At 60.1% G+C, this 14,946-nt stretch overlaps 1 protein-coding gene across 1 annotated transcript; it reads right to left on the reverse strand.

Moving 5' to 3' along the window:
- Positions 1-2,241: 2,241 nt before the first annotated feature.
- On the reverse strand, positions 2,242-10,485 carry IGF2 (insulin like growth factor 2). The gene is made up of 5 exons (XM_023183515.2): positions 10,356-10,485; positions 9,634-9,798; positions 4,901-5,063; positions 3,058-3,206; positions 2,242-2,764 (listed from the first exon to the last, which is right to left on the reverse strand). The coding sequence occupies exons 2-5, from the start codon at positions 9,793-9,795 to the stop codon at positions 2,528-2,530; spliced, it is 711 nt and encodes a 236-aa protein (XP_023039283.1). The 5' UTR covers positions 9,796-9,798; positions 10,356-10,485; the 3' UTR covers positions 2,242-2,527.
- Positions 10,486-14,946: the final 4,461 nt, after the last annotated feature.

Here is a 14,946-nt window from a genome sequence, read left to right on the forward strand (position 1 = left end):
GCACCCTCCTGACACCTGAGGAGACCCTGCCCGCTCCCCCCTCCGCCCTCAGGACCTCTGGGGACCAGCCACTGTCCCCAGAAGCCAGGTTGGACAGTGACCTTCTCCACTCCCCTCTGACTTCTCCAAGGGGGCTCAGTGGCCAGTGCCCCCCAGGAGGCTCCACCCTCAACCCAACACAAGCAACAGGGACAGATAAAAAACAAAATCCAATCAGGGCGATAAATGGCGGAGGGCAGGACGTGGTGGTCTCAGGCTGGCTTCGTGCATTCTTGCTTTTGTCACTGCCCCCCTGTTACATAGGGAGGGGGTTTAATTTGGTTTCTGAGCGCATAAAGCTAAGGAGGGATCAAAAAAAAAAAGAAAAAAAAAAAAAAGGAAAAAATGCCCCAAGAAACAAAGAGGGGAAATAGATCAATTGACGTGAAATTTGGGGGTTCCTAATTTCTCTGTGCAAGTCCGCTGCCGCTCCTTCTGACGTCTCCATCCAAATCTCCAGGGACCACTTCCTACCCCAAAGCTCCCCCCACCCAGCCCCCACTGCCCCCCACCCACCCCTCCAACCGCCAGACTTCCCACACTCCCCGCATCAGTGCACGGCCCCTGAGGATCCCGCATGTCTTGGGGGGTCCCCAGGAGACGGGCAAAGATGATCCCTAGGTGTGCTCCGGTGGGGGTTCCCCAAGATCTTCCTTGCAGGAGCACACCAGGGAGGCAGGCTACTCGTGGGGGCATGTCTGCTCGGCTACCGTCATCTCCATTGTGGCCAACCTCCTTCCTCACCCTGGCTGGGCCGACACACAGGAAGGTGTATCGGTATGGTGGGGCGTGGGGAGCATCGTGGCTCACACTGCCGGGGCCGCGGGGACAGGCGCCAAGGAGGCCAGCCTCGCGAGGGCACCTCTCTCATGGTGGAAAGATGGAATCACGCCTGAGACACACCCCGCCCACCCTATGGGCGCATCTCAAACGCTGCGGCCACACACTCAGGCACCACCTGAGCCCCCTCCTCTGAGAGGCGGGGCACAGACAGGGCTGAGGGGCAGTGGAGGGGGAACCGGAGCGGGGCTCAGACCATGAAAACACTTTGGAGAATCTTAGAGGGACTTTGGCCTGATCCGTAGAGATATCATGGTTGCTTAGATATGCTTATTGTTTTCATCCAATTGTGTGGGGGTGTGCGTGTGTGCCCACGTGTGTGTGTGCAGTGTGTGCATGTGTGTGTGCTGTGTGTTTGTGTGTGTGCTGTGTGCTGTGTGTGCGTGTGCTGTGTGTGCTGTGTGTGCACGTGCTGTGTATGCATGTGTGCTGTGCGTGCTGTGTTTGTGTGTGCTGTGTGCGTGTATGTGCTGTGTTCGTGTCTGCTGTGTGTGCGTGTGTGTGCTGTGTGCGTGTGCTGTGTGTGCGTGTGCTGTGTGCGTATGCTGTGTGTGCGTGTATGCTGTGTTTGCTGTGTGTGCATGTGCTGTGTGTGTGTGCATGTGTGTGCTGTGTGTGCGTGTATGCTGTGTGTGTCTGCTGTGCGTGTCTGCTGTGTGTGCATGTGTGCTGTGTGCGTGTGTGTGCTGTGTATGCGTGTATGCTGTGTGTGTTTGCTGTGTGTGTGCTGTGTGTGCTATGTGTTTGTGTGCGTGCTGTGTGTTGCGTGCGTGTGGCTGCGGGGATGCATAAGGTATGAGTGCTTTTTAGGATGGGAATTGAGATATAAGATTTGGGGGTGGGGTTGTGCCAATTACATTTTATTTGCATGGATTTCGGTTTTCATGCTCTGTCCTCCCCTCCTTTGGTCTCACCAGGTCCCTCTGACTGCTCTGTGATTTTTAGTGATGGAAAAGGGAGTGAGGAGCCAGTCTGGGTTCTTGCTATTTTGGGATGGCCAGTTTACCCTGAAAATTCCCATGAGAAGGGAGATGGCGGTAGCAGCGACATGCCCACCTGTGATTTCTGGGGCCCTTCTTTTCTCTTTGCTGGTTCAGGGACTCAAGTCGAGGCCAATTTGACTCAAAGTCCAAGGGAGAAGAGAAAGAGGGGGGTGGGGAGTGCCAAATTCCTTTATTTTGCCAATTGTTTCTCAGCCAATTCGTTTTAATACTTTTTTTTTAGCCAATTGATTTTTTTTTTGGTTGTTGTTTTTTTAAAGCCAATTTCTGAGCTTTTCTGGTGTTTCTAAAAAGCCAATTATTTTTAAGAGGGTTGTTGTGGTGGGGGGGAGGGGGTTAGTTTAAAGTTTTGATTTTTTACGTGTGGGGATAATTGGGGATAATTTGGAGGCAGGGTGTGTAGAGGGTGTTTAAAGCCAATCGATTTTGTACATGTTTGAAGATGTTGCTGTGGACCTCAGCCCGATGGAGGGGGCCGAGGAGAGTAGCCTGCTTCGGGGAGGCGGGGCACGGGGACTGGGGTCAGGAGAAGCCCCGGGGGGAAGTGGAACCGAGAGATTTTCGCGATGGAACCTGATGGAAACGTCCGTGGTCAGGAGGAGGCTGGAGGGTGGTGGTGCTGGGCTGCAGACTTGCGGTGGTTTTGCTTACTTCTGATTGCTGGACATCTCTGGGGAGGCGCCCCCGTGGGTGGGGTCTTGGGTGGGCAGAGCAATCAGGGGACGGTGACGCTTGGCCTCCCTGAATGCCTCGAGCTCCTTGGCGAGCACGCGACCCCGGCGGGCACGCAGGAGGGCAGGCAGGCCCCTGCGCAGACGCTGGGTGGACTGCTTCCAGGTGTCATATCGGAAGAACTTGCCCACGGGGTATCTGGGGAAGTTGTCCTGAGAGGGGAAGGGGCTGGTCAGCAGGTGCCTGCTCTCCACGCTCTTCCGCCTGAGCCACCCTCCTGACCTGACAGGTCACCCCTGGGACTGATCAGCGACTCGAGCTAACGTCCACAGGCAGGGGGACAGAAGGAGCCAGCGTCTGAGCTGCTCCCCAGCCACACAACAAGCAAGGAAGTCACGGGTCCTTGTCCCCGGCCAAGAGGTCCCAGAGGCCACAGGAAACGCTGGGTGCCCGAAGCCCTATGTCTCTATCTCTAGAGAGCGGGGAAGGGGCCCAGGATCCTCACCGGAAGCACGGTCGGAGGGGTCGACACGTCCCTCTCGGACTTGGCGGGGGTAGCACAGTACGTCTCCAGGAGGGCCAGGTCACAGCTGCGGAAACAGCACTCCTCAACGATGCCACGGCTGCGACGGCTCACACGGCTTGCGGGCCTGCCTGGAAGTCCCACAGCACAGAGAGAGCCGTGTTAGCACCGCGCTGCCCCCTGCCCCAGGAGGCTGAAGGAGGAGCAAACCACCCCTGCCCTCAGGCCAGGCTCTGGAAAGACAAGGCCACCCTGCAGGTCAGGAGAGGGAAGTGAGAGCTGGCAGGCAGAGGCGTCCCAGGAAGAAGAGAGGTGAGAGGGGAAGAGAGTGGGACCCAGACCAGCCCGTGGCCTCTGCTGCCTCCTTCCTCAGATGAAAAATGGGCACAAGCTCTTGGTCCCACGGCCAGACAGACACCACCGGGACCAAAGGCCCACACTGGGGTGATTTGGAAAATGTGTGGGATGTGAGCCCGGTTCAGGGGACCCACAGGAGGGACTGTTGTCCCCGAGCATGGACCCCGGCCTGGCACCACCTAGGAGGCTGGAGGGGCCCACACCACCCCTGGAGCTGCTGAGACAGGGAGACAAGGGCAGGAGAGGAGAAGACGGGAGGAGAGGAGTGAGGAGGCGCGATGGAACCACTCCCTTCTTTCCTCCCGTCTTCCCCCTCTCCCCCACAGCAACGCTCAGCTGGAAGGGGAGGGTCACTGGTGGCTCCACCTTGGGGTGCCAAAGGGCAGGTGCCATCAGCCGGAGGAGGGAGCAGGAGCCCCATCACAGGGTCCCCCAAGTGGGGGCTTGGCCCTCCCCTCCTCTCAGGAAAGCCTAGTGCAGGGAAGCTTCTCCCTGGGCAAGGACCGGCTGGCACCAGGCCCTGCGGTGCCACTTCCTATCCTCAAATGGGACAGGCAAGAGAGAGGGCACAGGAGAGGCCAGGGCGGGCAGGGGCTTCCAGAGTCAAGCAGCAGGAACTTTTAAGAGAGAAGCTTTGAAGTGCATTTGCATCCTGTGAGCCCATTTCACAGCATGAGTAAGTAGTGGTGGTAAAGATGTCATGTGGTGAGTGACAGGTGGAATAAGCCTGTGGTCCCGGCCAGCGAGAAGTGGCCCCTCCCCTGCCCCATCAGGCAAGCCCAGGCACCATGCCTGCCTCTGCATTCACCCAGCCCCCCATCTGGGGGCGGGGTCTCAAGCACAATGAGCTGTGCACCCACCTGCCAACCCCCAGGCCGGAAAACCAAGAGAGAAACAGGAGGAAAGGCTGAAGCGTCCCTGAGGTCAGCAGGTGGGCACCCTCCATGGCGGCCTTGGGGCCCAAGGAGGCGCATGCACCGTTCACCCCTGCCACCCACCAACTGCACTTGTTTTATTGATTTTAATTCTATAAATCACTTTACTGATTTTAATTCTGATCATTCACTGAATGCACATCCCTTGTCAAAATGTCCAAAAGGTGCGGGAAGAAAGGTAGGCTCTTTCTCCAGAGCCTGAAGCCCTGCCCTAGGGGTGTGGCGCCTCAGCAGCGGGAGCTCACGGCCCCCAACAGAAATTCTGACGCCAAGGGAGACCCCCGTGAGTGCCCCCGACGTCTAGGGGACACCTCTGGCCCACCCTTCGAAGGAGGCGTGTGAAGGGAAAGTCAGCTAGTGTGGATGCCCTGGGACCCTGTAGGTTCTCAGAAACACGGCCGGAAGGTCAGAGTCTCCGAGCAGGGGCTGGGCCGCTGACCTAGGAGTGTGCTCCCCTGGCTTGAGGTTGAGCGTCCTCACCTGTCACTTTAGGGGCCCGACCAGGTCTGAGGAAGCCCCTCCCAGCTACTTACTGAAGTAGAAGCCGCGGTCCCCACAGACGAACTGGAGGGTGTCCACGAGCTCCCCGCCACACAGGGTCTCACTGGGGCGGTAAGCAGCAATGCAGCACGAGGCGAAGGCCAAGAAGGTGAGAAGCACCAGCATCGACTTCCCCATTGGGATTCCCATTGGTATCTGGGGGCAGGAGAGAAGTGGCGTGAGCGTGGCAGCCAGGCCAAGCCCCAGCCCAAACCGGAGCCCGTTGGCCAACCTACAAATTCAATTGAAAATTTAAAGCATGGCTTTCCTATAAACATTATTTTCATTACAAAAGTAACACACAGGTCACAATGCCGAGTTGAGGGCGCAGGGCCGCTTGGAGACTGAAGCGTCTGGAAGCACACGGAACGAGCCCAGTTCCTTCGATTTGCAAGAAGCACTAGTAATTTTACATGAGGAGTGACCATCTCCGTGGTCATTATTGCAGGAGCTCGGCGGCACCCACAGCTGCAGGGGCCCAGGCTGGACACCCGACCTGGCCTCCGTCCTGTGACACCATGGAGGCAGGGCCAGCCCAGGGGACCCATCACCACTTCTCAGGCCTCCAGCGCCAGCCAAGATGGCAGACAGCCCCACCCCACAGAGCATGTGCATCCAAGAGGACCAGTCCCTTCCTCCCCACAACCCCCAGCTGAGCAGGGGGGGTCCAGGAGGACCATCCTCCTCAAAGCAGCAGGCCGGTCCCGCTGGGCCAGTGCCGCCCCCTCCCCTGGCTTTTCCACCTTTCCAGTCTGCCGCTGAGCCAGGCCAGGCTCAGGACTCCAGTGGTTAGCACAGCCACACCACCCATGCTTCTAGAAACCTTGTTTTCCCAGTCATCCAGTTCTCCAACTCCAGTCTGCTTTGGCTACCTCCAAACACACACACACACACACAAGCCCAGAGCCTCCTTTCCAGGCCTCAAATCAAACCAGTAAGGCCGGGGCGTCCAGAACATCTCCCCATTTGCACTACCAAACTCTCCCGGTGAGAGTTGGAGAGACCAGCTCAGGCCGCCTGGGAAGTCAGACAACAGGTTCCCCTGAGTGCAATCTGGAAGGGGAGGCCAGTCTTAGGACACACCCCCTCCACAGGCTGCAGGGCCACAGGGCCGCTAACCAGCTCGGGGGTGGGAGGCCGGGGGCCACCACAGCAAGTTGGCCCTGCCCCTGCAGAAGGTGGAGCCCTCCAGGCGGGCAGCCCCAGCCTTCCCTCCACAGACCCAGGGGAGTTTTTGATGCAATAAATTATGTGAGCGACTGAGCAGGCAATGGGACAGAAGCACAAGTTTGCATGCCCTCTCTAAAGAGCAGTGGGCAGCCGCACCGACGATCCGAAAGCCTCCTTGGTCATCTCCTTGACTGGACCCTAGCCAGTCCCCTCACCACCCCCTCTGCCACCCGCTTCCAAATTCTAAGAGCACACTCGGCCAGCTGGCCACTCAAGCCCTCGCCGCGGTTCCGCAACAAGCCCCACCACTCTTGAACTTGGAGGTCCGCGTCAGGGGACCGGCAGAAAGCAGGGCAGGAAGCATGCCGCGGTGCGGAGCAGGTGAGGGCCCAGGAAAAGCCCTGAGCTGGGCAAGGAGGGGGCCGAAGGGAAGGAACGGGAAGGGAAGGAGCAGGTGGGGAAGCAGAGACCAGGTGGGGGTAGGGGCAGGGGAAGAGAGAGGACGGGGGGTGCTGTCCGAGAGGCAGCAGGCTGGCGGCTGCAGGGCCCGAGGCCCAGGCGTGGGCCGTGCCCCCTGCTGCCCTGCCTCAGGCTGGAGTGGGATGGCAGCGGGGTCTTCACTCCACAGTCCTGGTTACCTGCAGCTCAGCAGGAGACTCGCTGGGGCAGGAGGAGGAGGAGGAAGAAGAGGAGGAGGAAGCTGGAAGTCTCTTTCACAGGAGAAGCTAATGTCCAGTTTGCAGGCTGGTCAGTGCCTCAGCTTTTATGTGTGAGCCGACTCCTCCCAGCCCCGGCTCCACCCTACCCCCCACCCCTCTCCCTGCTGACCACTCCCCCGCGCCTCTGCTCCCGCCCTCTCCCTCCTCCCAGCCAGTCTCTTCTCTCCTGCACCCCCAACCGCGAGCCCTGGACCATCCCGTAGCAAAGTGCCATGGGCTCCCATCCTGCACCCCCAGCTCATCTCTGCACAGGGCAGTGGAGGGGGGCTCTCCTTCCCACCTCCTTGTATGGAAACTTCCACGCTGCCCACTGGGCAGGGGCCCCGGCCTCTCTGGGTTGAAGGCTCTGCCCTTCTTAGCCTCAGACCAGCAGCCCCTCTCCCCGCTCTCCCGGGACTCCTGTTTGGAAAGGTTTCGGACTGAGCCAGAGGGGGTGTGGGGGAGATACCGCGAATGTGGCGTCTGCCATGACTCCTGCCAACTCGGCCCCTCTCCATCCTGGCCCCGCCCACCCCGTCTTCCTCTCGCGGTCTCGCTGGCACCGCGTCAACATACCAGGGTGGGCTTCTGCGGCTCCGCGCCCCTCCTCGTTACCCAGCACCCCGGAGGCGAGGGCCCGCAAGGCACGAATCACACATGTTCGGCAGCACCCCCTGCACCCACACACCGACCAGGAAGTCGCCCCTGCAGACAGCTCACACCTCCCTCGGCCCTTCCCGACGCCCCCACCCCACCCCACCCCCAGCTCCACCGCCAGGGTGAGCGCGGGGCTCCGCGCAGGGAACGGGACCCGCAGCCGCCCGTCTTCCTCCTCCTCCCCGGGCTCAGCCGCCCCGCCGAGCCCCGCAGGCCCGGGCCGGGAGCAGTCGGAGGAAGGGCCGGGCGTCCGGCGCAAGCTCGCGCCGCCCCAGCCCCGGCTCCGGCCCAGCCCGCACACGCCGCTTACCTGGAAGCCGGCGACGCTGCCGCCCACCTCCCTGCTGCGTGTCGCAAACCGAACAGCGGGCGTTGGCCCTCCTGCCGGACACTCCTCTGCCAGCGCCGCTCTGGCCGAGTCGCGGGGGCCGAATGTGCGACGGGGCAGAGCGGGGGGATGGCTTTTTTTTTGGGGGGGGGACTTCGTCTGATTGTCCAGGGAGGACGGGCTGTCTTCGGGCTGGGGCGGGCCAGATGTTGTACTTTTCGGGGGGGGAAAGGGATCGGGAAATGAGGTCAGCTGTTGTATCAAGGATAGGGGGGGGCAGAGAGAGGGGGAGGGACGGGGGGAGGGGGGGAGGGGGGGGCCGAAGAGAGGGCGAGAAGGAGAGAGGACAGCGAGAGGCGGGCAGGCTCACAGCGGGAGAGAACAGCACGGAGAGAAACAGAAAGCGTGTAATTAATCCACTTTGGTTCGGCGAAGGCGAGAGGGCGGGCGTGAGGGGGGGAGGGAGTCTGAGGCTGGGAACTGGGGGGGACGGGAGGGAGCGAAGGGAAGGTTGCGGGAGAAAGAGCGGGGGCCGGGGCCAGACGCCAAGAGGGGCGCGGGGAGCACAGAGAAGCGAAGGAAAGGGCGCCACGTCGAGGGGCCGGGGGAGGCGGTGACTGGGGGGCGGAGTGGAGGCTGCACCCGGGCCGCGGGCGCCCAGCTCGGTTTGGGCCGACGGAGCCCTCGGCCGTCGCGAGCCCGGGCCTCGGGAGGGAGACAGGCAGTGGCGGCACCGGGGCCGCTCCGGGACGCAGCGTGGAAAGGGGAGCGGCCCGAGGCTGCGCGCCGGGGGGAGGGCTGGAGGGGGAGCGCGGGGGGGTGACAACGCCGGCGGCCTGCGAGCCGGACTGCCTGCGGGGGGACCGCCTCCTCGGGCGAAGCGGGGATGGGGGAGTTGAGGTAGATGAAGAGGAGGCGGCGGGGAATCCGCAGGCCCGGCGGAGCGCGACCCCGCGGACGACGCCCGGGACGGGAGTCAGCAGCGAGGCAGCGGGCGGCGTCGACGCGGGGCCGCCTTGCCCGATGGAGGCGCTGGTGGGCAGAGCGCGGGCAGGCGTGGGCCGGGAGGCGGGGGCGGCCGGAAGGGGGGGGCCGGGGCCGGCCGGGCCTCACGCAGCTCCGCCGGAGAGCAGGCGAACTGCGGGCGCCCACGCCCGGCTCTTATAGTCGCGCCAGCCCGCGGCCCAGGGCCCGCGCGGGCCTCGCTGGCCTCGCGCCCGCGCCAATGGGCGCCCGCGGAGCCCTCGCCCCGCCCCTGGCCCGCCCCCGCAACCCGAGCCAAGCGCGGGGCGGGGGGTGCGGGCTGGGGGCCCTGGGGCCCCGGGGGGGGGGGCGGCGGTCGCGGGGGCTGGGGGGTGCGCGGGGACGAGGCTGAGTGGGGGGCAGGGAGCCGCAGAGCGCCAAGGCCATGCTGAATGCCCGTTCTAGAGAATTCAGGGGCCCCATCTAGGGTTTCTGGGGTGCCAGGGCGGCCTGTGCTCGTGAGCTGGGGTCTCCGGGCAAGCAGGGGCAGGAGGGCTCCCAGAGCCCTGCCAGGAGGCTGCACTGCGGGTGCGCCCCGTCTGAGTGCAGATGCAGGTGGCTCGGGGCTGGATCGGGGGATCCTTGCTGGTTGCTGCGGCGGAGGGGTCCCTGGCCTCGGGCGGGGCGCGCAGCCGCCACCTGCCCAAGCAGGAGGAGCCGGCCACGCGGCGCTTGGAGGCTCAGCCAGATCCCGAGCGCCCCCCGGTGCCGCGCTGGAGCCCCGGAGCCCCCGCCAGGTGCGGGACGCACGGAAGGCCGGCTGGGCCAGGCCGAATCTGGGCCAGGCCTGGAGCCTGCCCGGCCGCCAAAGGAGAGAGAATCAGGGCGGGAAACACAGCTCGAATCCTACCTGCATGGCCGAGCTCACCGGGGTGCGTCTAAGTAGCTCGCCTTTGCGGCCCACCCAAAATATCCGGATAATGGTTACCCCGTCGTCAGTGCGTTGGACTTGCATAGACGCGAGTTCAGTTTCGGGGGTCACCACGATAATTTGGGGGTCTGGGGAAACCATCTCCTGGAGAGTTTGAACGATGTAAGAAAGCACTGTGATTTTTATCAAGTCAAAACCACGCACAAAATCCCGCACCCCGCCAGCCCCCCGCCGCCAAAGCCTGGTCAAGGGGAAGGGGCCGCCGGCGGAAACTCGCGCCCCCCGGGCCCCCCTCGCCCCCCTCGCTCCGCCATCAATCACTTCGCCCGCGCTCCGCGCGCGCCTCCCGGCGGAGTCCTAGGCCCGCGGGCTAGAAACGCTTTACCGCCTGGCGGGAGCGCCTCTCCTCCGCGTCCCTTTCCGCAGCCCCCTGCCCACCCCACTTTGGGGCCCTCCAGCCTCTTTCCCCACAAATGAGATCTTTGCAATGAGCAAACCAAAGTGGCGCGGATTTCGGGGCGCCCAGCCGGAGCGAGCGCAGCCGCCAAGCCTCAAGTCCGCAGCCGGGTCCCGTGCCCCACGCCGGCCTCTCCGGCGGCAGCCGGATACGAGCGCCAGCACCGGCGGGACAGCAGCAGATGAGGGCCGGGAGCCGGGCAGGGGCGCAGAGGCGGCGGGGACCGGCGCGGCGGGGAGCTCACCGCGAGGCTGGAGGCTGCGATCGCGGGCGCACCAGGAGCTCAGGCGGCGGGCGATCGAACGCTCTGTGGCGGGCGGTGGACGCTGCTGAAGGTGAGCGAGACCCCGGGGCCGGTCCTCAGCGTCCGGGAGCAACGCCCAGTCCGTTGGAAGACCCGAGGACAATGCCCAAATTTGGGGGAGACTGGGGGCAATGCCCGGTCGCTTTCCTGGACGCAGGGAAGCCCTGTCCACGTCCTGAGGGCGCGCGGCCGACCCAAGTGTGTTTGGGCAATGCTAGAGAAATTTCCCAAATCCTAGTTGCTCTGGGGACTTCGTAGGAGACAGAAAGGCCCGAAACCAGTGCCCGCTGTGCGCAGGGTTGGGGAAGCTGCAGTGGGCGGCCGTCGATCCGGGAACAATGCCCAAATTTTGGGGAACGCAAGGCAGAGTTCTTTCTGCCTTGCGGGCTTAGCGAATGGGTGTCCTGGAGGAGGAGACCCCGGGGACTCCGTTAATGTGGGAACCGTGATTAATGACTAAACCTGAGACTCCAGAAAAATAGATTACAGGTTTGGGGGATGAAAGAACTTGCTCCATGCAATTGGGAACATAGAGAAAGAGGTCTAAAATAGGGGCCAGCTAGCTTGGGGAACCCAGGAAATCCCAGACCAATTTTTGAGGAGGGGTAGTTAAAGGAAATTCTCCATATGAAATTGGGAGTTTTGCCTAAGAGACACATTGCCTAAAATTGGCACATGAAAGCAAGGGACACATTTTGGAGATCCAAACACATTCTTCGTGTGTTAGGGGGAAGCTGAGATTAATTTTCACATCTTAAGAATACAAGTTAGTGGCCTGGACGCTGGCAGCATGCGGAGAAAAATAACTTTCATAATTACTGAGGCTTCAGGGAAACGTTTTAATACCCTTCAGAGATGGAAGAAAGCACTGTGTAAATTTTGGGGGAGCCTGGAGTGTGATCAGTACATTTGGGGAAAACAAACAAAAAAAAATCAGTATTCTTTTTCTATGTCAAATTTTAAATGATTTCCATTAGTTTATTTTCGGTAAATAAGAAAAATACTATATGTTTTCCTGGACAGTGTCTGCATTTGGGGAAGCCCCAGTGAAACACGTTTCAGGTTTTTGGGACACATGGAAATTACCCAATGGAGATTTGATACCTAAATGTCTGGGAACCTGGTTAGTAGCTAGGAAACTTACAGGTCACAGGTTTTTTCATGCCTGGGATTTCTGGGACCCAGGGACATTTTTTAGTGTGCTTTGGGGGGTCTATGGAACATTTTCTAAATGTAGGGGGACCCAGGGCAGGGATCATAAAGTCAGGAGACTCATAAATCAGTATTTTAAAAAATACCTCAATTGTTTTTATGAAGGGAGAAAAATCTCAATTTGCTTGGAAGGCTGGGAGACGATACCTCAATTTGGGGGCTCCAGGAGAATCGTTTTTGAATCTAAAGATCTAGGGAAGTCACTCATAGTCCTTGGAGGACTTGTACGTTTTAGATAGGTATGTTTTCGAGAAAGAGGATTCAGAGTTCCTAGGTCTTAGGACTTAGGAATTTTCAGATTTTGTGATAGGGAGTGTACAGTGTGTTTGAAGGAAATATTGCTTAACTTTCAGATGACTCAGTGGGTTGTTTGGAGCCCAAGAAATCAGTGCCTTCTTCTGACCCGAGGGCAATGCTGAATGTTTCTGGAGGGCCTGGAGAGCAGCGTCCAGAACATCCAAGTATGGGGGACCAGGAAAAGGGTCCAGTGTGATTCTGGCCATTGGGGTTTCAGACCAATGCCTGAATTTTGGAAAAGCAATATTCTTGTGACGAAGCTCCTGGGACCCAGAGAATTGTTTAATAGTCAACGTTGTGATGCAGAGAAAATGCTCAGAACGTTTGGGAACTGGGACCGTTAGCAACACCTGGCATAACAGAAATAAAAATAGCCTCGGTCCAAGGGGTTCTTTCGTGCTTGGTTTAGCCCAGAGGGACCCGTGAGACCCTGTGCGATTTGGGGACCTGGAGAATCCTGGGTCACACTTGAGCACCTCCTGGTAACTGCTCAGTGTGTTCCAGGGACCTGGGTGGCAGTGTCTACACTTCACGGACTTGACTCATGGCCAAGCAGCCTATGGAGCCATAGACATTAATGCCGCAAAGCTTTGTGACTCACACACCCACAACATTCTCAATAGGTTTTGGGAATCATTGGGGAAATCTCTCCATTTTATGAAACTCAGGCAATCAGAGGGCTGGTCCTTTATGATTCGGAAAAGGATTGAATGTGCTCTGGGTGTAATGCCCGAATTTGGGGGAAGGTATGGGAAGCAATTTTCATACTCTGAGGGTTCCAACCTTCCAGCCCTGCTCAGTGTCATGAGGGACTTGGGATTCAACGTGTAAAATTTAGGGAACCCAGGTTAGTGCGAACAGATTTGCGGAACTAAGTAGCAAATGTCCCATGCTGAGGTGAACGGGAAGGGTGGGGTGGGGGCGCGGAATGGGGCGGAAATGTGGGGGAAACAGTAAGCTTAGGAGACCCTGGAGTTAATTTTCAAAATTATGGGGGGAAGTTCCACTTGTTTGGGGAACAATGTCTAAGTGTGGAATGGGCACTGTCCACATCCTGGGGAGCCAGGCAAATCGGTCAGCGCGACCACCACGGACCAAGGGCTTCGTCTTTAAAATTAGGGAACCCGGGTCAGTAGTCTGTAAATCTGTGGGACCTGGGGAGGGGTGTACAAAACTGTCCAGAGCCTGGAAGAAAGCAAATCTGGAGACCCAGGCGACATAGTGTAAGTCTGGAAAAGCCAGCCCGGGCTGGTGTGTTTTGACGTCCCCGGAAATTAATGTCCAAGAAAATTCTTGTGACCCTTCGAAATGCTGAATATATTTGGAAGACTTGGGAAGCAATGCCTAAATTTAGAGGATCCCAGAACAAGTAAAATGTCCGAGTTTGGGGAAAGCAGGGAAGTTGTTCCGTGGATTGGGATCCCCCGAGGATCAAGGGCTAATTGTTGAGCTCAAGCTTCCCGGGCCGCGGAAGGAAGGCGCTGCCCGGGATTCACCTTGACTGGGGCGCACGCGGAGCACTGGCGCCCTCCCCGGGGAACGCTAGCGCGGGCGGCGCGGGCAGGTAGCGCGGAGCGCCCTGGCGCGCACGGCCGGCTGAAATGCTGCTTTTCGTTCTTTGGGTTTTTTGTTTTTCTTTCTTTCTTTTCTTTTTCTTTGCCTTCTCCACACGGAGAGCGCGTTTGTGGCGGCAGCCCGAGCTTAGCGGGCGTCTGGGTGGAAGGAAGAAACCCAAAGGCCGCGAGGGAGCGACCAGGACGCTGCTTCCCGGGAGCTCCCGGGACTCCCAGCTACCTGCTCGGTCCCCGCGTGGGAGGTCCGCAGGCTTCCCCTCGCCTCTGCGCTGCGAGCCTAGGCGAAGCCGCGGCCGAGCCGCCACCGGGGGCAGGCTAGTCCCCGGCTTGGCTTGGGGGCCCGGAGCACCCCCGGCGGCCACCCCCGGCCCGCCTCGGAGCTTTGCGCGCGCCATTCGGGCCTTCGCCAGCACCAAACAACGGTGAAGCCAGTTTTGTTTGGGTAACACTGAAGAGGAGAGGAAGTGGGGAGGAAAATGAGAAACAGGGGCCGGTGGGGAGGGGGGTGCAGGACTGCACGCCGCTGGGGTGCCAGGCGTCTCTTTTCGTTCTCTCCAAGCGAATTTTCAGGGAAAGCCTGTCCACTCAGGCTGGGGAAAGCCCAGTTCCTTAAAGGCAAATATTAAACCTGCGTGCAGGCGCCCAACCGCACTGTCAGCAGGAACAAGGTCACCCCTTGGCTTTGGGCAATGTCGACCGATGGGTCAGTGGCCTTAAGGGGACCTGTGGGGTGGGTGGGGGGACTGCCAGAGAGGGGGCACCGCTGGGTACCAGCAGAATGCTGTAGGATCTTGGGGCAAGTACAGTGGGCACTGCTTGTCCCCATTGCTGCCCCATAGGAGGACCCCCGCTAGAAGGGGGGCATCTCAAAGCCTGGCACTGGGGAGGCAGAAGTTCACAGCCTTGGACAGGTGTGGGGAGCTGGGCAGGGTGAGGCATCTCTTCCACATTAGCTTGGCAAGACGGAGCGAACCCCCCCGCCATGAAAAACAGTCCATTTTCCACCCAGAGCACAAGACACATGGGAATGTCCCCTTCAAATTTCTGTCTGCATCAATCACCCCCAAGTCCCATTCCAAGAACATCTGGTCCGTCTCCCCCACCATCACTGCCCCCCTTCCCACCAGCCTTCTGCAGCCTCCCCGTGTCCCTAGCTCTCTGGCCGCTCCAGCCCGTGTCTGTAGAACAAGGAGCCTCCAGCAGACAGTCCCCCACTGTGGTGATGTCTTCCTCTGCAAGGTGACTTGGAAATTTGGAGGTGAGGAGCATTTGAAAAGTGCCTGTCTGCAAACCCGGATCCTGGGAGCGCAGACTAGGTTGCTGAGGCTCCTGTCATTGACAAAACCAGGGCCCCCAGGGCCAGCTCTGGGCTCCCCGCTCCTTTTCCTCCACGCCTGCTTCCCAGGCTGGGGACAGGATGGGCACTGGGGGAGAGCCCCATTTCCGAG

Source organism: Piliocolobus tephrosceles, chromosome 13 (genome assembly GCF_002776525.5).
Source record: "Piliocolobus tephrosceles isolate RC106 chromosome 13, ASM277652v3, whole genome shotgun sequence".
Taxonomy (NCBI): Eukaryota; Metazoa; Chordata; class Mammalia; order Primates; family Cercopithecidae; genus Piliocolobus; species Piliocolobus tephrosceles.